This window comes from Myodes glareolus, chromosome 16 (assembly GCF_982192425.1).
Source record: "Myodes glareolus chromosome 16, mMyoGla1.1, whole genome shotgun sequence".
NCBI classification, from domain to species: Eukaryota; Metazoa; Chordata; class Mammalia; order Rodentia; family Cricetidae; genus Myodes; species Myodes glareolus.
The window spans coordinates 32,068,432-32,093,637 of NC_142041.1; the positions used below are offsets into that span (position 1 = coordinate 32,068,432).

General features: G+C 41.2%; 1 protein-coding gene across 1 annotated transcript in view; it reads right to left on the reverse strand.

The window, feature by feature from the left end:
- The window catches only part of LOC125390791 (phospholipid-transporting ATPase FetA), a 121,689-nt gene that overhangs the window by 96,262 nt on the left and 221 nt on the right, over window positions 1–25,206 (reverse strand). The window contains exon 2 of the mRNA XM_087897168.1: window positions 21,104–21,147. Within this exon, the coding sequence (XP_087753294.1) occupies window positions 21,104–21,131 (28 nt within the window). The 5' untranslated portion in view covers window positions 21,132–21,147. The remainder of the gene's footprint in view (window positions 1–21,103; window positions 21,148–25,206) is intronic.

The following is a 25,206-nucleotide window of genomic DNA, read 5'->3' on the forward strand; positions in this document are numbered from 1 at the left end:
CCACCTATCTACAAAGTCCCAGTTACCCCAAAAACCAAGATTCCCATCCTGATTCTCTCCACAAAATCTCAGCAAAAAAATGTTTTCCTTACTTTGTGTAGCATAAGCACATACACAAAAAGGCAACAACAAAAGACATCTGTCAGCGCTCTATATTCTTTATTAGTTGTCCACTCGTGTCAGTCAGGACTCCCAACAACAAAGACTCCTAAACTTAAGAACTTTAAAACTCAGTGGTGTAGAAGGGTGCCATTTAGACGACATCTCAGTTAGGGTTACTATTGTTGTGATGACCAAAAGAAAGTAAGGGAGGAAAAGGCTATTTCACTCACAGTTTCATATCACAGTTCATCATCAAAAGCAGTGAGGGCAGGAACTCAAACAGGGTGGAACCTAGAGGCAGGAGCTGATGTAGGGGCCATGAAAGAGTGCCGCTCACAGACTTGCTCAGCCTATTTTCTTATTTTAGGGGCTGGAGAGATGGCCCCACCCACAACAGCCTGGGCCCTGTGGCATCAATCACTAATTTAAGAAGTGCCCTATGAGCTTACCTACGCCAGATCTTAGGGGGACATTTTCCCAATTGAGGAGCCCTTCCTGATGGTTATAGCTCGTGTCAAGTTGACAAAAATAGCCAGTACAGATGGCCAGATATGCTTCTAATTCTCTATTCAAAATCTTCTCTGAGATAGAGTCTTGCTGTACAACGCAGGCTGGCCTCCAACACAGGGTCTTCCTGTCTCAGCAGTCCAAGTGTAGATACATACGTGTTCTGTCTGGCAGTTTGGTTCCCAATTCTAATCCACTCCGAGTTTTGGGAATTTTCCAGATTCTCTTGTGGAATTTTTCTATTTCTGTTTCTTGTACACAGCAGGAAATAAATTGAATCTCAAAATCTTCATTTACAGCCTGTTTCTCCAAAGGTGGTTTGTGGACTTTTAATAACTTCTCAGCAAACATTGTTTTGATTTCAAGGTAAAAACCAAGGGCTGAAGGTGAGCATGAACAGCCTTCTAACACAAACTGAGACAGAGGGGTCTGAAGAAACGACAGCTTTGTCTTCAGGTTCTGTCTCCCACAGCAACCATTTGCTCAGACTACAAGGCCGGCTTTGAAAACAACAGTGAGCTACAAGGACCTCCTTTGTCTACCTTTAGAACAAAGACTAAGCATTTAAAAAATGTCTTCCTGTTTTTATCCTTATTGTTCCCCAGACCTAATGCAAGTCCAGTAAACAAAGGCACTTTATATTTATTTTCTACATCAAATTTCTCATTCACAGTGCTGGGGACCATCTCAGGATCTTGTAGATTGGAGGCATGTTCCACCACTGGCCGAGTAACAGCCCGAGCTTCTCAGAGCTGGATCTCTCAAGCATAACCTTTTTTTTTTTTGCCTTTTTCCCATTTTCTAAGCATAACCTTTTATATAGAAATATCTTTTTCAAGGGTACTGGGGGTATAGCTCAGTAGGAGAGCCCTGGGCCTGAGGGTCCACCAAACAGAAAGGCGAGAAGGAAGGAAGGAAGGAAGGAAGGAAGGAAGGAAGGAAGGAAGGAAGGAAGGAAGGAAGGAAGGAAGAAGGAAGAGATGGAGGGAGGGAAGGAAGGAAAGAAGATAGTCCCTTTAAAAAACACTCGATGTTCCTGCTTTGTTTTTTCTCCTTTCTCAATCTGTAATACTGGGGAGTTTCTGCAGGGGTCTGGGTGAGAAATGGCAACAGAGTAACTTTAGACCATGGAAGTAAAGGCGACAGGAATTGAATGGTTATAGGATACCTCTTAAAGTTGACTGGAGTTGTCAATGGTTTGGATATGGAGTGTGAAATTAAAAAAAAATGGTTTGGGTGGAAGTACCATTAAACGAGATCAATAAGCCTATGGAGAGATGCCTGGGGGCAGGGTGTTCAAGGGCTCCTTACACTTTGGTTGGTTTGCTATGACATGGAGGAGTACCAATTTTGCAACTGGATGTGACTCTGAAGCACTGAAAGAAAATTACTCACTGTTCAGTTGACAGTTGTTTCTTTTTACTTATTTTTTTCTTCCTTTATTTTCCAAAGTTTGTTTCTAGGACGTTATTTTCTCTTGGCTTTGAGGCCTCCCATCCTTCCACTCCTCCTAGTTTCCCTCACTCTACCCAGATCCACTCCTCCTTGGTTTCCCTTCAGAAAGGAGCGGGCCTCCCAGTAATATCAACTGAACACAGCACAACAAGTTACAATAAGACTAAGCACAGACCTTTATGTCAGGGCTGGGCAAGGCAACCCAGTAGGAAGGAAAGGGTCCCAAGGAAAGACAAAAGAGCCAGAGATACCCCCACTTCCACTGTTAGGAGTCTGTCTCAATTAGAAGGTTCCTATTTCTATGAAGAGACACCATGACTGTGGCAACTCTTACAAAGGAAAACAAATGAGGTGGCATCTTACAGTTCCAGAGGTTTCCATTTTCATCATGGTTAGGAGCACAGTGGGTGGGAGTACAGTAGCATACAGGCAGACATGGTGTTAGAGAATTCTACATCTTTGATCCACAGGCAACAGGAAGTGAACTGAGACACTGAGTGGTATCTTGAGCATATATGAGACCTTAAAGCCCGCCTCCACAGTGACACACTTCCTCCAACAAGACCACACCAACTTCAGCAAAGTCACATCTGTTAATCATGTCACTCCCCTTGGGCAGCATTTTTTTCCAGCCACCACAGAGACCCACAGAAACACCCATCTAACAACCATAATGTGTGTGCAGAGGACCTAGCTCCAACCCAGGCAGGCTCTGTGAGCCCCTATGAGCCCTGTTTAGTGGATTCTGTGAGCTGTGTTCTCATTTTGTCCTTGATTCCTCTGGCTCCTACAATCTTCCTCTCCCTTTTCCTTGGGGTTTCCAAAACTCTGAGGGAAGGGACCTGATGGAGATCTTCAGTTTGGGTTCTCTCTGTCCCTAACACGGGTCTCTGCAAGTAGACATTTCTTAAATACTACCGAAGATACTGGGACTATATTCCTTACACATCAGAGACAGAGATACTGAGAGGATATGTGGCTGTAGATGGAATTTTAAAAAGGATAGTCAAGAAAAACCTCACTGAGAATGTGATGTTTAATAAGAGGTGTCAAAGATTAAACCATGAATATAACTGAATGAAGCAAGTAAGCAATTACAAAGACCTTAAGCAGGAATGTGGTGATGTTCTGAAGGAAGAAAAACGAGGCAGCATGGCTACAAGGTAGTAAATGAGAAAGCAATGAAATAAAATCAGCTGTCAAATAAGTTTGGAAGACAGAATGATTCTGAATGGTGTGAAAAGTTTTTGAACAAATGCTCTGATCTGACTCTGATGATCACTTTGTCTATGGCGTTTAGAATAAAGTATAATATAGAAGCAGGGAGGCCAGCTGATGGTTGTTGCAATAATCCAAGCAAGTAATGATAATAGTTTGGATTAACAGGAACAGAACCAGCAGTGAGAAGTAGGTAGACACTGCATATAATCTGAAGGCAAAAAATGTGCAGGTAAATGAAAATGGATTAAGAGAAAAGGAGTAGCCAAAAAGGGCAACAAGGGTTTTTTTTGTTTTTCTCAAACAACTGGTAAGCAGAGTGATGCTAGATGAGTCAGAAGAAGGCTCAGGTGATGAAAACTGGGAGTTAGGCTTCGGTGTCAATTTTATGTTTTTTCTTCTTTGCAGTGCTGAGAATGAGCTTAATGCATATGAGGCTACCACTGGCTACATCATTGGCCCTTAGATATTTTAAAGTTTGTCATTAAGATATTTAATTAGAGGGATTACAGAAATGTCTCAGTCAGTAAAGTGTTCACTGTGTAAGCGTGAGTACCTGAGTTTGAATCCCCAGCACCCGAATGAAAGCTGGGGTGCCTCAATTTCAGCTCAGGGAGGGAGACAAGATCTTGGGGCTTGCTGGCCAGCCAGTCTAGCTGAACTGATAAGCTTCATGGTCAGTAAGGAAACTTGTCTCAAAAAATAAGAGCAACTAAGAAAGGAACTTAAAAACTTCTGACTTCCACAAGCATGCAGACACATGCATCTCCACACATATGTGCACATGAACATGTATACACACAAAAATAAATATGACAGAAGATTAAAAATCGAAGTAAATTGGATTTTACTTGGTATTGTGTTTGTTTTATTTTTTGAGATAGGGTCTCACTGTGTAGCCCTGGGTAGTCTAGAACTCACTATGTAGACCAGGTTGGCTTTGAACTTACAGAAGTTTACCTGGTTTGTCTCTCAAGTACTTATATTAAAGGCATGTGCCACCAAGCCCAGAAGTAGGTTTTTGTTTTTAAATTTTTTATTTCTTCTTTTCTCTATCCCTTTAGCAGAAAAATAGTCATGGGTTTTCCGCTAGATATTTTTTATACACATAATCAGAACATTGCTCTACTCTCATCAAAGAAGGGTTTTCTTGCAGTAGAAGGTAATTAATGCAGAGACCCACAACTGGATAATGTGCAGAGTGAAAGACTTTGAAGTACTTAGCCGTAAATGAGACATCTTCACCAAACTCCTTCTTCTCGAGGTATAGGATCTGTGTGGGAGAGCTGGAAGGATGACCGCACAGAGACAGAGTCATCAGACAACATGACCGATAGACATAGGGACTCGCAGAGACCATGAGAGCATGCAAAGTTCAACAGACGACAGTCTCATCCCTAACTAGGAAGCTGTTTGGAATTGGTATCTGCTAGGAAAGGGAAGTCTAGTTTTCTTCACTGGAGTGGCACTGGGTATCAGCCATGCTGCAGAGCAGATTCCATGCCCAAGGGCACTTGGCCAACGAAAAATGGAACCCTATTTTTGGAAGGTACACTTTATTTTTATCTTTTTGGTAGTTTGTCTTTTTTGTTTTTATTTTTTGAAAGGAAAAAAAAACATGAATAAGGTGGGTAGGGAGTTAGGGAAAATCTGGGAGGAGTTAGAGGAGGGAAAAGAATATAATCAAAGAACATTGTATGAAAACACTTTTTAAAATGAAAAATTTTAAAAAGAAATAATTTTTCATTGTTTGAGACCAACTCTTGTTATGTAGCCTAGCCTGACCTCAAACTCATGGCAATCCTCCTGTCTCAGTTTCTTGAGTGCTGAAATTACAGAACAATTTACCTGCCTGTTTTTTCATCCTTCCTTCCCTTTTTCCTCCCTTTCTTTCGTTTTTTTTTTTTTTTTTTTTTTTTTTTGGTTTTCTAAGACAGCTTTTCAGTAGTCCAGGCTTGCCTTGTATTTGCAGTTTTCCTGTCTCCGTCTCTTACAGGCATGTGCCAACACCCCATCCTAAGTAGAGCTTTTGGGTGCTTGACAGTTGGATACACCAACTGAGAGTTTTAGAGAGAGAAGTCAGCTTGCAGATAGGGAATTAGGAGTCTTAAGTACAGCCAGGGCGTTTAGACCTTTGGAAGACATGAGATCAACCAAGAGGAAAGAGAACAGGTACAAGCTCCGGGCACTCCAGGTGAGAGGCCTAGGAAAGGAAAACCAGCCGGCAGGTCATGTGAGATAAAGAGGCTCTGGGTTTAGTAAGATGAGGCTCACTGATAGCTGGAATAAAGCTACCTGCAGTTCACTGAAAAGATAAAGACAGGGAGAATGCATTGTCTTTTAAAACTAAGACAACCATTACGTGAAAGGTACACATCTGAGGCACATGTCTGCTAGTCCAGTGTTCAGAAAGGTGAGCCAGAGCATCACAACTTTGGACCAGCCTATGGGAGACCCTGCCTCAAAACAAAACCTGAATCAAACACTTGGCCTCATGTTATACTCTACACTAAGCTACTCCATAGTGTATAAAACAGTTGTTTTTTTAGGCATGTCTTGCCCTAGAAAATTCTACTTTACAAAAGCTTTTGACTCCATCTTTGAGGGAGAAGGGTGATTATAGCCCCTGGGTGGACCCACAACAACACCACCTGTCTGTCATACGGCAAAGACAGATGAACGACTTATTCTTGGGAGTAAAAAGGGTGCCACCCTATCAGTTTATCAGGGTGAATCAATACTGTGTGACATATAGGAATATTAAGAAACATGCCTAAGAACTTATCAGACACAGAACACCAAGAAAGACTGTAACTCCCTCCCCTGGATCCAGCCAAGTGATGAATGTCTAGCTCTGCTCTACCGGTCTGACACCCAAATTGTGTGACAATGACTGACAGCAAAGAACACTTGTCTGTTCCTGGAGCTCCAGACTGGTCTCAGTTCCATCCCCAGCTGTTGACTCTGTGCACTCAAGCGTCTATCTGTCCACCCATTTGCCCACTGCACAGGAACACATCTTTCTGGTTCTGACTGGTTCTGCTCTATCGGTGGGATTCCACTCTGTAGCCTTACGTTTGGCCAGGCTCTCCAGCAGGTCTCAGTACAGCTCCCTCCCAGTTCTATCCCAGACCAGAAACCCCCTGCTTTTTTTGTTATCTTATCTACACAGATGCTATTAGCATTTCTATCAACCTACTCCTGAAATGTCTGCAACTCTGCTATAGCCTATCTTATAGTTCTGTAAACCACATATATGCATAGTTACTGTATGCTGTGAGATGTGTGAAATTCAATTTAATATTAGTAATTAATATCACAATGAAAGAATGTGCATTGGCCTCTGCCACATTGCCATGGTAGAGGGGACTCTCTGGGAAATCAGTCACTGAAACCACGGAACCTTGTGGATTTATCGCTATTTAGTAAACTCTGGCATTGTAGGAAAACAATGCTTTTCTATGTTTCTTGCATAGTGAACTAACAAAATCAAAACAAAGCAAAAGGTACATATCTGGGTAACACTCCTAATGAATATTTGAGTAATACACTGAGTTCATGTCTTTAAGGGCAGTAAGCACACTTCTATGTGTAGACCAATATAGTTCTGCAAATTAACTGTTTTTTAGAGAATAATCTTATATTTAAAATGCTTTGAAGATGAAGATTTGTATACAAGAAAACAACTTTTATGGTGAGACAACATGCATTCTAAACAGAAAAATGGAAATCAAAAGTACTCTGAGATTTCATCTTACAACTCTCAGAACAGCTAAGATCAAAAACACAATTGACGCTCACGTTGGTAAGGATGTGTAAGAAGAACATTCTTCCACTGATAGTAGGAGTGCAAACTTGTACAGCTACTTTGGAAATCAAAATGACAGTTTCTCAGAAAATTGGAAATTTATGTACCTGAAGACCCAGCTATACCACACCTGGGCATATATCCAAAGGACATTCCACCATACCACAAGAATACTTGCTCAACCATAACAGTTTAATCACAATAGCCAGAAGCTGGAAACAACCTATATGACCCTCAACCAAAGAATGGATTAAAAAAAAAGGTACATTTATACAATAGAGTATTACTCAGCTGTTAAAAAAAACAATGAAATTTGCAGGCAAATGGATGGAACTAGAAAAAATTCATCCTGAATAAAGTAACCCAGACCCAGAAAGACAAACATGGTGTACTGGCTGGTTTTGTGTGCCAACTTGATATAAGCTAGAATCATCAGAGAGGAAGGGACCTCTGCTGAGGAAATGCCTTCTTGAGATCCAGCTGTAAGGCATTTTCTCAACTACTGATCAATAAGAGAGGGCCCAGTCCATTGTGGGTGGTACCATCCCTGGGCTGGTGATCCTGGGTTCTATAAGAAAGCAAGCTGAGTACACCAGGGGAAGCAAGCCAGTAAGCAGATCCCCTCAGTGGGGTCTGCATCAGCTCCTGCCTCCGGGATCCTGCCCTGGTTGAGTTCCTGTCCTGACGTCCTTCAGTGATGAACAGCAATGCTGAAGTGTGAGTCCATTAAACCCTTGCCTCCCCAGTTTGCTTTTTGGTCATGGTGTTTCATCATAGCAATAGAAAACCTAAGGCACATGGTATGTACACACTTAAAAGTGTGTTTTAGCTGTAAAGGATAACCATGCTACAATCCATAGACCCAAAGAAGCTAAGTAACAAGGAGAGCTCAAAGGGGATGCTTGGATCTCCCTGGGAGGGGGAAATGGAATAGATTTCAAGGGCACACTGGGGATGGGAACAGGAAGGATCAGGTGGGGTGGGGGAGGAGTACTGGAAGAGACAACTGGGAAAAGGGCGCATTTGGGGTGAGGTAGAAACCTAGTGCAGTGGAAACGCCCAGGAATCTACAAGGGTGACCCCAACTAAGACACCTAGCTATCGGGCATACATAGTCTGAACTGGCCATCTCGGCTAACCAGGCAAGACTTCCATTGGAGGGACTACAATTTGTCCTGATTACAAGGTGTGCTGGGGTAAAGGTGGTGCAGAAATTGGGGGAGTGACCAACTAGTAACTGGTCTAGTCTGAAACCCATACCATGAGAGGGAGCCCAACCCTGGGATAGAACCAACACCACTGGCATCAAAAAAGTCTTCGTAATGCCTAGCCCAACTGTCATCAGAGAGACTTCACCAATTAACTGATGGAAACAGATGCAGAGAGCCACAACCAAACATTAGGCAGAACTCAGGGAACCCTGCAGAAGACGGGGAGGAAGGATTATAGGAGCCAGAGGAGTCAAGGACACTATAGGAAAATCCACAGAATCAACTAACCTGGGTTTATAGGGCCTCAAAGAGACTGAACCGACAACCAGGGAGCCTGCATGGGACTGACGTAGACACTCTGCATATATGTTACATTTGTGAAGCTTGGTTCTCTTGTGGGACTCCTAACAGTGGGAACAGGGGCTGTCTTTGACTCTTTTGATGGATTTTGGGACTCTACTCCTCATATTGGGCTGATTTGTCCAGTCTTAATATGAGGGAAGTGTCTCATCTTACTGCAACTTGATGTACCGTGTTTGGTTGATATCCAAAGGAGGCCTGCCTTCTAAATAGAAAAGGAGAAGGAGTGGATAGGCGGAGGGGGCGAAGGGGAGGTATAGGGGAAGTATGGGGAGGAGAGGAAGGAGGGAAACTGCAGTCAGGATATAAAAAATTAATAATAAAATTATTTTTAAAAGCTTTAAAATTGTTTGTCTGAGTGTGTGTGTGTGTGTGTGTGTGTGTGTGTGTTCATATGCCATGTGAGTACAGTGTTCCCAGAGGTCAGAGAGGGAACTAGATTCCCTGGATCTGGAGTTTTAGGTAGTCATGGGTGCTGAGAGCTAAATCTAGGTTCTTTGGAAGGGCAACAAATGCTCTTAACTATGTGTAACCCCTATTCACCTAAGAAAATTTTAGATGACCCTAATGGGTTAGTATATAAAATAAGTATACAAATCAAACATTTATTGAGAATAAATCAAAATAAAAGTTATTTTTAAATCATTTTTGGTTAAACACATAATTGTATAATTCATTAAAGATGAACATAAAATCATCATGCTAATGAAGTAATAGACTTATTTTTCCATAAGGAATTAATTTTTGGCTGAATATATGATACTGTAAGATACAGAATACCTTCAAAACTTTTCAGTATATCAATATTGTGATTTTATAATTGTAAATGATGAGAATGACACTTCACGTAAATATATAATAGAAAAGAGCAGAAGTAAGCTTGGGCCAAGAAGAAGAGGAACCATTTCAAAAATTATTGAAAATCCTGGCCTACTCCCAAGAAAAAAATTCAAGGCATCAACTCAAACCCTTTTTTTTTTTTCAGACAGGGTCTCACTATGTAGCCCCTGGCTAATCTGAAACTCATTATGTAGATCAGGCTGGACTCAAATTCACAGAGATCCACCTGCTTCTACCTCTAGAGTATGCCATCACACTCAGCTCAAATAGTAACTTTTAAAATTAGACATTCTGAATCAATGAGATGCCTCAGTGGGTAAAAATACTTGCCATACAGACCTGAAAATCTGAGACTCCCAAATCCCACTGTGGAAGGAGAGAACCAACTCCTGAAAGTTGTCCTCTGACCTCCACAAAGATGGGCATCAAAGAGGCTTCTTACGGAGTTTGATAGCCATTTGTGTAAGAAACTGCTCTTGCCTGGACTGTTATATAAACTGGACACAAAGAACCCACAGAGAGAGGACTGCTAAAGTTGCCTAATGGTGAGATGGTCCTTTGGGGTTGTTTCATGAAAGAGTCTGTGAGACATTCTGCAGAATACAAAAAAAGTGACTAAACTGTCTTCAAAATTTCCTGCTTCATGAAAAAGTCTGCTGGATACTATGGACCTGAAGGCCAAAGATAGATGCCCCAATGGTACAAAAAAACTTTAGGTGACTGTACAGGCAGCGAGATGTTTATGTCAATAGTAGAGTTTTGGAAGTTGCTTATTTATTGTTTACTTAAGTAATATTCTATCCTTCTGGAGTCTTTGATGGAATTAAAAAATGGATAGATAGTTATAGCTTTCCTTTGTTATGATAAGAGATAAAATAGATATAAATATTGTGACTGCAATTCTTGCTTGATAACTGTTTTGTTATATGTAATTTTACTATGTTAAAGTGAAAGTCTTTCTTTTTTGTTTAAACAGAAAAGGGGGGAAAGGAGAATCTTCTTTCTATGTGTTGCTTTCATTGGTTGAATAAAGAAAACTGCCTTGGCCTTTTGATAGGACAGCCCTTAGATGGGCGTGGTAGACAGAACAGAATTCTGGGAGGAAGATAGCAGTGTGGCAGACGCCATGGCTCTCCTGAGACGGACGCTGGTTAGACTCTTGCCGGTAAGCCACAGTCAAGTGGCGATATACATTAATGGAGATGACTTAAATCAAGATGTAAGAATTAGCCAAAAAGAGGCTAGAACTAATGGGCTACTCAGTGATTTAATTAATACAATTTCTGTGTGTTTATTTCAGGGCTAAGCAGGCTGGGCGGCTGGGAGCCGGGTAGGACGAAAAGCAGGCCCACTCATTACAACATGCTATGAAAAGTGCAAAACATGCAGACACATGCACAAACACACATACTATTAAAAGTATTTCTAAAATAGCCAGATAATAGTGGCACACACCTTTAATCCCAGCACTTGGGAGGCAGAGGCAGGCAGATCTCCATGAGTTTGAGACCAGCCTGGTTTACAGAGCGAGTTCCAGGGCAGCCAGGGATACACAGAGAAAGCAAAAAGGCAAAAAAGAAAAGAAAAAATTCTTCAATCAAATAACACAATACAACCTAAAAATATACTAATTTGATACTTACATGCTGGGGAAAGATGACCAAAGTATTTATTATTTGTTTACAAAGAATTGGATTTCATTAAGACATTTTAAAAACAAAATTTGTTTTTGTTATCTCTTTCATCTGATTCTTCCCATTCTTCCTCCCTCCATCATAACGTCCCACCCTTGTATCATCTTTTTCCATGTTCATATCATGTTATCATGCGACCTCTGTCCTCCCCTCCCTTCTTCAACATCTACTTTTCTTTGTTTGGTCTATCTAGTTTTATAGTCTATACTCACTCTTAGACCCCAAATATTAGAAAGAATGAGATGTTTGTCTTTCTGAGACCTTACCTAATATAATTCTTCCCAGTTTCATCTATTTTCCTGCAATTGTTATAGTGGAGAAAACTTCCATGGTGCATCTATGCCATTCTCACCATCCATTCTACAGTTGATGCCCACCTAGACTGGATCCATCTCCTTGCTATTGCCAACAGTACAGCAATAAACACTGGTTTGGAAATACTTCTGTGGTAGGGTATGGAATTCTTTAGGTTTGCGCCCAGAAGTAGTATACTTGAGTCATATGATGGTTTTATTTTTAATTTAAAAAATTAAGACTATCATTATTATGTGAGTGCACATGACATGTGTGTGTGAGAGAGACAGAGACAGAGACAGAGACAGAGAGATCAGAGGATAACTTGTGGAGTCCATTCTCTCCTTCCACCTTTATGTGGTTCCTGGGGATCAAACTCATTTATATACAGTGAATGCTTCTATCCACCAAATCTTTGCATAAGCCCTATTTTTAAATTTTTGAGGGCCTTCCATATTGATTTCCACAGTGGCTACAATATGTAAAAGAAGCAGTGAGCTGCGTCCCACCACCCGGCTAGCTTTACCCAAAATAATTACACAGAAACTGTATTCATTTAAACACTACCTGGCCCATTATGTCTAGTCTCTTCTTGGCTAACTCTCACATCTTAATTAACCCATTTCTAATAATCTGTATTGCCACTTGACTGTGACTTACCGGCATGAGTTTAACCAGCGTCCATCTTGGAGAGGAACTTCATCGTGTCTGCCTGACTCTGCTTCTTTCTCCCAGCATTCTGTTCTGTCTACTCCACCTACCTAAATCCTGCCCTATCAAAAAGCCAAGGCAGTTTCTTTATTAACCAATGAAAGCAACACATAGATAGATGACCCTCCTACATCATTTCCCCTTTTTCTGTTTAAACAAAAAGAAAGGCTTTCACTTTAACATAGTAAAATTACATATAGCAAAACAGTTATCAAGCAAGAATTATAGTTACAATATTTATATCTATTTTATCTTTTATCATAACTAAGGAAAACTATAACTATAACTAATCATTCTTCAACTCCATCAAAGACTCAAGAACTTTAAGTCTCTGAAGAAAGAAATTGAAGAAGATATCAGAAAATGAAAAGATCTCCCATGCACTTAGATCAACAGGATAAACACGGTAAAATGGCACGGGTTTTGTTCTCTCTCTCTCTCTCTCTCTCTCTCTCTCTCTCTCTCTCTCCTCTCTCTTTCTGGTTTTTTTGAGACTGGGTTTCTATGTGTAATAGTCCTAGCTGTCCTGGAACTAGCTCTTATAGACCAGACTGGCCTTAAACTCACAGAGATCTGCCGACCTCTGCCTCTTGAGTACTAGGATTAAAGGCGTGCGCCAATACCACCTGGCATAAAAATATCATTTTTACCAAAAGCAATCTACAGATTCAATTCAATCCCCATCAAAATTCCATCGCAATTCTACACAGACCTCAAAAGAACAATACCCAACTTCACATGGAAAAACAAAAAATCCAGCATAGCCAAAATAATCCTGTACAATAAAGGAACCTTGGGAGGCATCACTATCTCTGACTTCAAGCTCTACTATAGAGCAATAGTAATAAAAACAGCATGGTACTGGCATAAAAACAGATACATGGATTAATGGAATTGAATCGAAGACCCTGATATTAATCTACATACATATGATCACCTGATTTTTGAGAAAGAAGGTAAAATTTTACAGTGGAAAAAAAGAAAGCATCTTCCACAAATGGTGCTCACATAATTGGATGTCGACATGTTGAAGAATGCAAATAGACCCATATCTATCACCATGCACAAAACTCAAGTCCAAGTGTGTCAAAGACCTCAACATAAATCCAGCCACACTGAACCTGATATAAGACAAACTGGGAATTAGCCTTGAACACATTGGCACAGGAGACCACTTCCTAAATATAATATCAGTAGCATAGACACTGAGAGAAACAATTAATAAATGGAACCTCCTGAAACTGAGAAGCTTCTGTAAGGCAAAGAACACAGCCAATAAAACAAAACAGTAGCCTAAAAAATGGGAAAAGATCTTCAGCAACACCATATCTGACAAAAGACAGATCTCAAAAATATATAAAGAACTCAAGAAACTAGACATCAAAATACCAATTAATCGAATTTAAAAATGGGGTGCAGATCTAAATAGAATTCTCAATAGAAAAATCTCAAATGGCTGAAATACACTTAAAGACTTGCTCAGCATCCTTAGTTATCAGAGAAATGCAAAGTAAAATGACTCTGAGAAACCATTTCACACCTGTCAGAATGATTAAGCTGATGACAGCTTATTCTGGAGAGGATGTAGAATAAGGGGAACACTCCTCCAGTGCTGGTGGGAGTACAAACTGTACAGTCACTTTGGAAATCAGTATGGCAGTTTCTCAGAAAATTGGGAATCAATCTACTTCAAGATCCAGCAATATCACCTTTGGGCATATACCCAAAGCAGGCATACTCATACCACAAGTACATTTGCTCAACCGTGTTCATAGCAGCATTATTTGTAATAAGCTAGTACCTGGAAGCAACCTAGATGCTTGAAGAATGAATAAAGAAAATGTGGTACATTTGCACAATGGAGTATTACTCAGTGGTAGAAACAATAATACCTTGAAATTTGCAGGCAAATGTCTAGAACTAGAAAAAACCATCCTGAGTGAGGTAACCCAGACCCAGAAAGACAAACATGATATGCACACACTCACAAGTGGATATTAGATGTAAAGAAAAGGATAACCAGGCTACAATCCACAACCCCTGAGAAGATAGGAAACAAGGAGGGCCATAAGAGAGACATGCATGGATGTCCCTGGGAAGGGAAAATAGATAAAATCTCTTGAGTAAATTGGGAGCAAGCATGGGGGAAGGAGAGGAGAGAGGGAGGAAAACATGAGGGAACAGGATGGTTAAGTTGGGGGAGGAACTAAGAGGGAGAGGAATGAAAGAGGTATCTTGGTAGAGGGAGCCACTGTGGTGTTAGGGATAAACCAGGTGCTAGGGAAATACCCAGGAATCCACAAGGATGACCCCAGCTAAGACTCCTAGCGATAATGGAGAGGGTGCCTGAACTGGCCTTCTCCTGTAATCAGATTGGTGACTAACCTAATTGTCATCATAGAACTTTCATCCAGTAACTGATGGAAGCAGATGCAGAGATCCACAGCTAGAACTGGGCCAAGCTCTGGGGGTTCAGTTGAAGAGAGGGAAGAGAGATTATATAAACAAAGGTGTCAAGATCATGATGGGGAAACCCATGAAGACAGCTGACCTGAGCTAGTGGGAGTTCACTGACTCTGGATTGACAGCTGGGGAACCTGCATTGGCCCAAACTAGGCCCTCTGGATGTGAATGACAGTTATGTGGCCACTGGCAATGGGACCAGGATTTACCCCTGGTGTACGAACTGGCTTTTTGGAGCCCATTTCCTATGGAGGGATACCTTGCTCAACCTCAAAACAGGGGGACTTGGTCCTGCCTCAACTTGATGTGTCAGTCTTTGTTGACTCCCCATGGGAGGCCTCATCCTTTCTGAGGAGTGGGTGGGGGTTGGGGAGGGGAAAGGTGGAGAAGGAGTAGGAGGAGGGGAGGAAGGGGGAACTGCGGTTGGATACAAAATGAAAAAAAAACTTTTAAATTAAAGAAAGAGCAATTTGTGGAAGTCAGTTCTCTCACCATGTTGGTCCTAAAATCTAATTCAGGTTTTCAGACTTGGTTACAGGCATCTAGTAAGCCTCCTCATCAGCCTTTACTGATTTGCTTTGAGATATGGTCTTGCTACATGGTCCTGACTGACTTTGAACTTGGTAAGTAGCTCAGGCTGGCTTTGAACTCATAGCAATCCTACTTTGGCCTCTCAGGTCCTGGGATTATAGGCAGGACCTATAATCCTGGACACACCACAATGTCCAGTTTACCTTCTCTGATCTAACACTGCCACCCATTATCCTCTATCTCCTGTGTAAGAACCTTGAGCTAGCCAACCACTGTATCTATCATTCTTTATGTCCTATTTTGAGGGGATGTTGCTCAGTCCTAAAGGTAATCTACAGGCTAACATTCCCCTGAATATTGTGCCCCTGAAAACTTAAAAGGGGGGGCAATGATTCTTGTCTGATTACTCCCTTCTAGGTGAGAATGTTATTATAATGGGGCCAGGGAGTTCCATTGCCTCTGCAGAGGACCAATCCAGGAGCATTCTAGAAAAAAAATTGTTTAGCATTTATTGAATATACATATATATGAAAATGTGCCATAGCAACATATGGGGGGGTCCTAGGACAATTTGCAGGAAATGGTTCCTTTCTTCCATCACAAGGGATCCAAGTATCAAACTCAGGTTTTCAGGTTTGATAACAAGTGCCTTTACCCACTGAGCCAACTATCCAGGGGTGTTCTACAGAAGGAGGTGGTCATGGTGGTGAAGATTTGGTATCCCTTCTCAGCATCATTTGGTGGTTTAGTGTAGAATCTTATCTGGAGTCGAAGGTGACCATGTACAACACCAAACATTAGGGAAGACTCCCCTTTCCTCTGGTGTCAAAGTCAGCAACTGTTGGGATTAATGAGTTCTGGCCTTCAGCTGCTCTTCCCTCCTAGAACCTTCTAATTAAAGTTACTAGAAACTGTGCCTAGTTTAGAGGATCAGAGGATAGGATTATCACCTGTTGGCCATTGACCGCAAAGTACTTAAGCCTACATGGTGTTAATAAAGGGAGCTTTTCTGAACCAGCGTTTGGAGGTCCGTGTGTCGGTCTGTCTCTGCGTGTGTCGGTTTGTCTGTCTGTGTGTATTCTCAACCTCCAGCCCTTTGCCCGAAGCTCGCGAACTGGGTTCTAGCGCATAGAGCACAGACACGGGGGCGGGGGTGCGGTGCGTGGCAAGCAACAGTCTATGTTCCTGTGCTCCCAAATGGAAATCATCCACATGGGACACAGTAGTAGAACAAGCAGCCAAAAGTTCAAGTGCACAAGCAAGGAAGCAGGAATGCGCTCTATAGACAGAGAGGGCAGAGCTGAGCACCAACAGCTACTGTGGTACCTTAGATACCAGCCAAAAACCTTAGTGGTTTCCACGTGTTACCCAACGGAGTCATCAACAATCATCCAAGATGCTTGGATTTGTACCCAAACTACTCTTCTCCTTTTTCCCTTCCACCACTTACCTTTATGCAAACTAGTCTATGTGACCCAGATTCTCTCATCTGTGCACTCTTCATACTGTCACTTCTAAAAGTATTGCCTTCCTCCATCTTATAATCCTCCACAGGCAGAGGCAGGTGGATCTCTGTGAGTCTGAGGCCAGCCTGGTCTACAGAGCGAGTTCCAGAATAGGCTCTAATGCTACAGAGAAAACCTGACTTAGGAGAAAAAAAAAATGATTCCTTTAAAGCTGTCTTACAAAGGTCAGTGCAAATTCTGGGAACTTCTCAATGAAATATCTATGTTCCCACATACAAAAATACTTTACCCTTCCAACTCCAACAACACTTTGATTTTATTCTCCAAAACAAGCCATTGCTCTATGTGCTATAATTTTTTTTTTAAATTTCATCTTCTTCGTTACCAGTCTAGTAACTGGAACTATATTCATTCCTGTCTTCTAAATAGGGGAGAAGGTTTTGTTTTGTTTTTAAGGAAATGGACTAAGGAGTGAACACAGGGTGGGGCAGGATGGTTCTGTGGGTAAAAAGCCCTTGCTGTGTGAGCCTGGCTCTACAACCCACAGTAGAAGGAAAGCTAATTTCTAAAAGTTGTCCTCTGATCTTCATACACATGCACAGAGACATACAAATAATAAACGACATACTTTTTTAAAAGAAGAGTGAACAGAAACACTAGGTAGGTTTACTTGAAATACCAGTCCAAGGAAACTCTCCCTGAAACTCGCTCATTACATGATGTCTCCTGCGGATAAATTCTTCAAGACAATTGCTACAAAGAACACAAGCACATTATCTGTCTGATGCTAAAAATCAGCTCTGGGACCTGTAAGTCTCTCAGCTAAAAGCAATCCAAAAGCACATTATCCTTAGCTGCCGTACTTCCTGAGAGACAATGTGGTGGCCACAGAGTGAGGCACTCCTGTGACTGTCTTACTCTAGCCCCTACACCGGGGACCCCGGGCCTTCACAGTAAAAGCAGCACATTTCTAACGAGTCTAAGTCAAATGTCCATGAGGAAACCAAACCGAGCATGCTAAAATTAAAGTATGTCTTATGTTTTTTTAAAAAAAAAATTCAAAATTGCCTTCCAAATGGGCATGGCAATATACCCCTATAATTTTTGTACTCAGGAGATAAAGGCAGGAGGTTTCTGTGGGGTTGAAGTCAGCTTGGTCTATGCAGAGTGTTTCAGGCCAGTTAGGTCTACACAGTGAATCCCTGTCTCAAATATAGCAAAATACAGAACTGAATTCTATCCCCACCAAGGGTGTCTGGTCTAGGAGTCATTCTAGATCTCTGATAACCTTTTATGATCACTCTGATTCTGGAAATTGCAAAATTTCAAAATTAGAAGGGCACTGGGAGCTATCTACTTCACCCGTCCACCCTGAGCAGTTTTTCCTCTATGTCCAGCCGGTTTAAACACTTTCAGTGAAAATAAATCTCTCCAGACAACTTTTCCAGTTTCAGTCAGCTCTGTTTATAAATTAGTTTGTGCATTTTTGATCTTAGCCATTCTGACAGGTAAGATGGTATCTCAGAGTTTTGATTTGCATTTCCCTGATAGTTAATGATGTTGAGCATCTCCTTATTTCTTAAGTGTCTTTTGGTAATTTGAGATTCTTCTGTTGAGAATTCTCTGTTTAGTTCTGTACCTCATTTTTTAATTGGGTTATGTGGAATTTTAATGTTTAATTTCTTGAGTTCTTTATATATTTTAGAGATCAGCCCTCTGTCTGATGTGGGATTGGTGAAGATCTTTTCCCATTCAGTAGGCTGCCTTTTTGTCTTATTGTGTCCTTTGCTTTACAGAAGCTTCTCAGTTTCAGGAGGTCCCATTTATTTATTGTTGCTTTCAGTGTCTGTGCTACTGGGGCTATATTTAGGAAGTGTTCTCTTGTGACCATGCATTGAAGACTACTTCCCACTTTCTCTACAACCAGGTTTAGTGTAGTCAGATTTATATTGAGGTCTTTAATCCACTTGGACTTGAGTGAGTTTTGTGCATGAGGATAGATATGGATCTATTTTCATTCTTCTACATGTTGACATCCAGTTATGCCAGCACCATTGTTGAAGATGCTTTCTTTTTTCCATTGTATAATTTTAGCTTCTTTGTCAAAAATCAGGTGTTCATAGGTGTGTGGAGGGTGCCTGAACTGGCCTTGCCCTTAGTCAGACTGATGAATATCTTAAATATCTCCATAGAACCTTTATCCAGCAACTGATGGAAACAGAGGCAGAGACCCACTTCAGAGCACTGAATTGAGCTCCCAAAGTCCAGCTGAAGAGTGGGAGGAGTGAGAATATGAGCAAAGTGGTCAACACCATGATGGGGACACCCACTGAAACTGAAACAGTTTACCTGAACTAATGGAAGCTCACCAACTCCAGCTGGACTGGGAAGGAACAAGCATAGGTCCAAACTAGTCCCTCTGAATGTGGATGACAGTTGCATGGCTGGGGCAGACTGTGAGGCCACTGGCAGTGTCACCAGGATTTATCCCTACGGCTTGTACTGGCTTTTTGGGAACCTATTCTCTTTGGATGGACACCTTGCTCAGCCTAGATATAGTAGGGAGGGCCTTGGACCTTCCCCAAAGCAATGTGCCTTACCCTTTCTGAGGAGTAGATGGGAGTATGGGGTAAGTAGAGGGAATGGGAGGAGGGGAGGGAGTGGGAACTTGGATTGGGTATGTATAATGAAATTTAAAAATTTAAGTAATTTTTTTAATAATAAAAATTTTTAAAATAAAAATAAATTCCCTTATACATACACTTTCTCTGGACCCTTAGAAAACACAAAATGCTAGAAAGGGCCAAAATCAGGGTTTGTCTAAATTGATCTTGAGTTCTCCCCAGCTGGCCAGCATTGAAACAAACAAAGCACCTATCCCTTGAATGTGGTATTTGATATGGTGTTCAGTCTGTCTTCTCTATGGTCATCTTCCATCAGGAGATACTGTGGCCACTGGTTTGCGAATTGTGCTCCTGAAACCTAATATTTGGACTATCCATCTACTTACTACATGGGTAGCCAACAAAACAACAAAACATGAGCACTTTACTTTTCCCTAGCACTAATTGTGAACATCCTAGCTTTCCTGTTTGCCCTAATTCTCAAATGCATTATCCTCCATGTTGTCCATCCTCAGATTCTTTCAGGAATTTATCTTCTCCAGAATGTCTCTCAGAGATTTCCAATAACTTGTCTTATATTCTCCCTTTTTCTTTCAATTCAAGTCCAACAAAGGGTCAAATGGCTAGGCTTATCCATATACACACTGTCTAAGCAAGAGATGGTCCAATAATCTCCATTAAACTGATACCTTCACCAATAGTCTGCTGGATTATTGATGTCTCCCTTGAAGGCTCAAAGATTAGAAACATTCTCACCTTACGCTTTGTTACCAAGGTTATCATAGTATGGCTTTCTATTGCAAATCTTCAGGATTAAATTACTTATCCACCTGTTTCAACTCCTTAAACATTACTACTCTTATTGGCCTCTAAAAAGAATACTTAAACACTACTGTCATGTACAAACTAATATCATCAGGGGTTATAACTAAACTCAATAATAACCTCAAGTTCAATTTTACAAATTTTTCCCCTTGATTCTACAGAAAAAGTAGTTCCAGGCAAGGTCAGAGGCAAATCAAGTTTGAATCCTAGTCAAGTTTCTTGCAGTTCTATTTTGTATTTGTTTGTTTTTGAGATGAGGTCTCACATAACTCAAGCTGGTCTGGAACCCACTACCTACTGAGGCTGGCCTTGGGTTCTTTATCATCCTCCCTCCATTTCCCAAGTTCTGGGCTTAGAAATGTGCCCAGCAAGCTATATAATTCCCCCCATTCCGGTTATCTGGTGGCTGAACGTAGAGCATTATGCATGCTAGGTGGGCCTCCTATCACTGAGAACATTCTTCTTCTTTTTTTTTTTTAAGATTTATTTATTTTTACACTGTTCTGCCTGCATGTATGTCTGCAGGCCAGAGGAGGGCACCAGATCTCATTACAGATGGTTGTGAGCCACCATGTGGTTGCTGGGAATTGAACTTGGGACCTTTGGAAGAACAGCCAGTGCTCTTAACCTCTGAGCCATCTCCCCAGGCCCCGAGAACATACTTCTTTAGCCAATGCAGATCCCAATTTGTAAGGTGCTTCTAGGAGGACACCTGTTCAATGCTTTACAAATGCGGTGGTGGCACACACTCGGGAGGTGGAGGCAGGCGGATCTCTTTGAGTTCGAGGCCAGCCTGGTCTATAGCGTGAGTTCCAGGACTGGCTCCAAGCTACAGAGAACTCTGTCTTAAAAAAGCAAAACAAACAAAGAAAAACAAAAAGCAAATGTTTGGAAAGCACAAGCTGTGTGAGTGGAATGTGGTACAGTGCAGGACTAGGCAGATCCTAGTACTGCTTGTGAACTCTACCTCAACTGATATGAGCTGAGTACTTACCTGAAATAAAAACTTTTATGTATTTCATCTCAGAGAAACACCACCTAAGAATGAAACAAAAACTGCTTGTCAGTGAGCTGGCATCCTGATGCTATAATACCTACCACTCATTAACAATGGAGTGTGATGGACACTCTACTCAGTGCTTTAAGGAGGTTATCTTTTTACTTTAAAATTATGTGCCCGTGTTTGTGTGGGAGTAAATGGACCTGAGTGCAGGCAGCTGTGGAGGCCAGAACAGGGTGTCAGATTCCCTGAAGCTGGAGTTGCAGGAGACTGTGGGTGCTGGGAACTGCACTTGAGTCTTCTGGAAGAGCAGCAAGTACACTCTGCTGCTGAGCTATGTCTACAGCCCCTCTCACTTTGTTTTTGAGACTTGGTTTCATTATGCTGCACCATGACTTTGAACTCAAAATCTTCTGCCTCAGCCTGCTGAATAGCTAGAATTAGCTAGAATGAGCTAGAGAAGGAGCTATTTGGGCATGTAAGAAAGGACCTAATATAAAGTGGGGATCCAGAGGAGCAAGGCTCCATGCTGGGCACTCATATACATCACAGAACCTTCAAACACAGATAAGGACACTGAACCTTACAGTATTTTCACATAGGGGACACGATACTATTTGGAAAGCATCTACAATGATGGTTTGCTCCTGGAGAAAATGTTGTTTGCTATTTCCTTTCCCATTCTCCAACTCATCTGTCCTGGTCTGGGAAGCTGAAGTCTATGAAGTATATACTCCATACTCTCTTGGCTCTAGACTGCCATTTAGGTCTTAGCAATGAAAAGTACTAGCTGGCAATTGAAGGACAAGGGAAACATTAGGGTATTTATTCCTCTGCACCTTGCTCAAATTCCTGCAGTGGTTTCTTACCACTTAGGATCATAGCTTGTCAGGAAGCCCCTTCTCCCAAAGCTGTAGCTCTAGCTTGACTCCAGGATAAACAGTCCTTTCCTTTGATCCCCTTAGCCTTAGGAGAGCTTCTGTTCTTATTCCTCTTGTGTCTACTTCTTGCTAGTCCCTTTATTACCGACCAGGCCCTTAAGTTAAATCTTTATGTCTGTATCAACGGCCTTTCTGCTAAGACTCTGACTGCTACATTAGAAAAATAATATATGGGGGCTGGGCTGGAGAGATAGTTCACTGGTTAAGAGCATGAACCACTTTTACAGGACCAGAATTTGATACCCAGAACGTCCATCAGGCTATAACAACTGTCTGTAACTCCAGCTTCAGGGGGATCTGACACTTCTGGCTTCAGTGGACACAGACCCACACAAATAATTAAAATTTAACTCTTTTTTAAAAAAAAAAATAGGAAAAAAAGACGAATGCTCTACTTCTTTGAACTTCCACTCAATTTCCAGTACATACAAGAGTCTCCTCCCTTCTTTCTGCTCCAAAGTCTCCATCCTTCTCAATCTGCCTAGTCTTCCATGAAGTCTCTCTGAGCACTCTACTACCAAACATGGTACCTCTGTTACTATTGTGCTGAATCTAGCATGACTTTAGTACTTGTCCTTACTCTAACTGTTCAGCTTTTTCAACAGGGACATTGTAGGAAGGCAACACATTAAGTTAGGAAAGCTCAACTGTAAAGAACATGTGAGGTCACTTTATCTCCTTATTTTACAGATGAGGATATCCGGGTTGACACACAAAAGTCCTTGTCAGTTTACACAGCAGCAGAGTTAAGTCTAGAACTTAGATTTTTCCTGCCTCCTCTGCACTTGATGCTTAGTAGGCAATTGATATGCTGACGACCATCCCTAAGTTTATAGGATTATTTGTCTCTTATTCAATGCTAGGGTCTGTGTCTAGATAATACCAGACATATAGTAATTGTTCAACAAATGTAATTTTCTTGAACCTGCGACTAATCAAGACAAATTCTGTAGAAGCTAATTTATCAGAACACAGAGGATCCTGCATAATGTTTCTTTATTCACATAGAGAAAATGTATAGTTTTCAAAGTGCTCTTATGTATGTAGATAAGCCCATTTCACCCCTCTGAGTTAGATATGGAAGGATTTACCAGTCCAAATAACAATTGCAACAAATGACTATGTAAAGGCCAGGATCCTAAACAGTATGCGTCAGAGACCCACGTCTGTCTTCTGATTTCTGCTTCAATACCATCTTTGCATTTTATGTTGCTTTTTCAACTTTGCTTTTCTGCTTCTGGGTCTAGGAAGATCATGTGGGAAATATTCAGTGAACAGGTGTGTCACATGTTTATTCTGTCCTTTAAAATCCACTAGTTCAGCTTGTCTAACCTCAAAGTTTTCCTGTTTTTCTTTTATTTAAAACTGTATCAAGGGGCTGGAGAGATGGCTCAGTGGTTAAAACCACTGGTTTCTCTCCCAGTGGTGTTGAATTCCCAGCACCCACATGGCAGTTCACATTTGTCACTAACTTCAGTCCCAGGGGATCTGATACCTTCTTCTGTCCTCCAAGGGCACCCATACATGTGTTGCACAAACAAGAAGTTAAAATATCCAGAGACACAAATAAAAATAGTTTTAAAACTATCAACTCATCCTATTGTAGTATTATTTAACATGTACATTGTATTTCTACACATAGAGTATGTCACAATTTCTTAATATATCCACTAATGAAGGTGTGTTCTGTTTTGTGTAGTTAGACTCAGCCTAAAGATAATTATTTTCCAGACAAAGGGTTACCATTGTGTCTTCTTGAGTGAAAGGGCCAGAATTTTTGATCCTTTTAAATTCTAGTGTCTTGCATATGCTACACTCTTGCCTGGATGCAAACTATTTGAGACTTTACTATAGGGATACATTAGAGCCAGGCCCTTTTGTGACCAGATATCCACAAGAGAGAAAAATAATACCTTATCTTTAGTCTGCTCTATCAAGAGGAGTTGTACATGGATGGATCCTCTTCAAATGAACCATGGCTCTTTCAGATATTTTGCTTGAATTCTCTTACCCAAACTATTTTGGTATGGATTTCACCCTTGGTTTTACCTCCTAGGATGTCTTCTGGTACAATCAGCATAGGAGATGAAGTTAACACACACAACATTGGAATTTCTGTTTTCATTAGGAGCTTAAATATTAGCTAAGAAAATGACCCCAAGTTCTAAACCAAGGGTCATATATTCAAATGCCTACTAGATGTACAGCCCGGGATGAGAAAACAAGAGCGGTGTGTGGTGAACCTGCAAAATGTATATTTTAAAACTTAAAAAAAGTGGGTTTTTTGTTGTTGTTGTTTTGTTTTGTTTTTTAACTTTTGAGAGGGATCTCACATAGCCCAGACTGATCTTGAACTGCCTCAACCTTGTAAGTGCTGGCTGGAAAAGGTTTTAGTTACCGCTGGGTGTGGTAATTTATACTTGTAATCCTAGCAGTCAGCAGGCAGAGGCAAGAGAACCACTACAAGTTCCAAGTTTGGTCTACACAGTGAATTTCCAGCCATTTAGGGCTATCTAGCAAAACCCTGTCTCAAAGCAAACAAACAATGTCTATGTTTATAGTTAATAATAAATAAATACCTGGCTACATATTCACATTAGAGAGTATGTTCATGGTAGACAGTTTTTTTTTTCTTTCCAGGTAGACATTAAAAGGAAGAGAATGATGGAAAATGCAGGAGAGCCTTAACAGTCTTGGGAAAAGCAACACACACAGCTAGGGGAGAGGGTTAATCTGCTTTATGGAATAAATGGACAAATGTGCGCTTTTGGGAAATTATCTGGGGAGCGGGGTATAAAGACTCTCTTTGGAAGTATCTGGGAGCGCTGGGTAAACTTGTATGTTTGAGGAGTACTGACAGCTCTTGGGAAGTATTACAATAGTTCTCAAGGAAGGAAGATGAATAACCACCAGATAAAGTAAGATCCTAACTTCTCCCCTTGGGAAATTATCTGGGGAGCGGGGTATAAAGACTCTCTTTGGAAGTATCTGGGAGCGCTGGGTAAACTTGTATGTTTGAGGAGTACTGACAGCTCTTGGGAAGTATTACAATAGTTCTCAAGGAAGGAAGATGAATAACCACCAGATAAAGTAAGATCCTAACTTCTCCCCTTGGGAAATTATCTGGGGAGCGGGGTATAAAGACTCTCTTTGGAA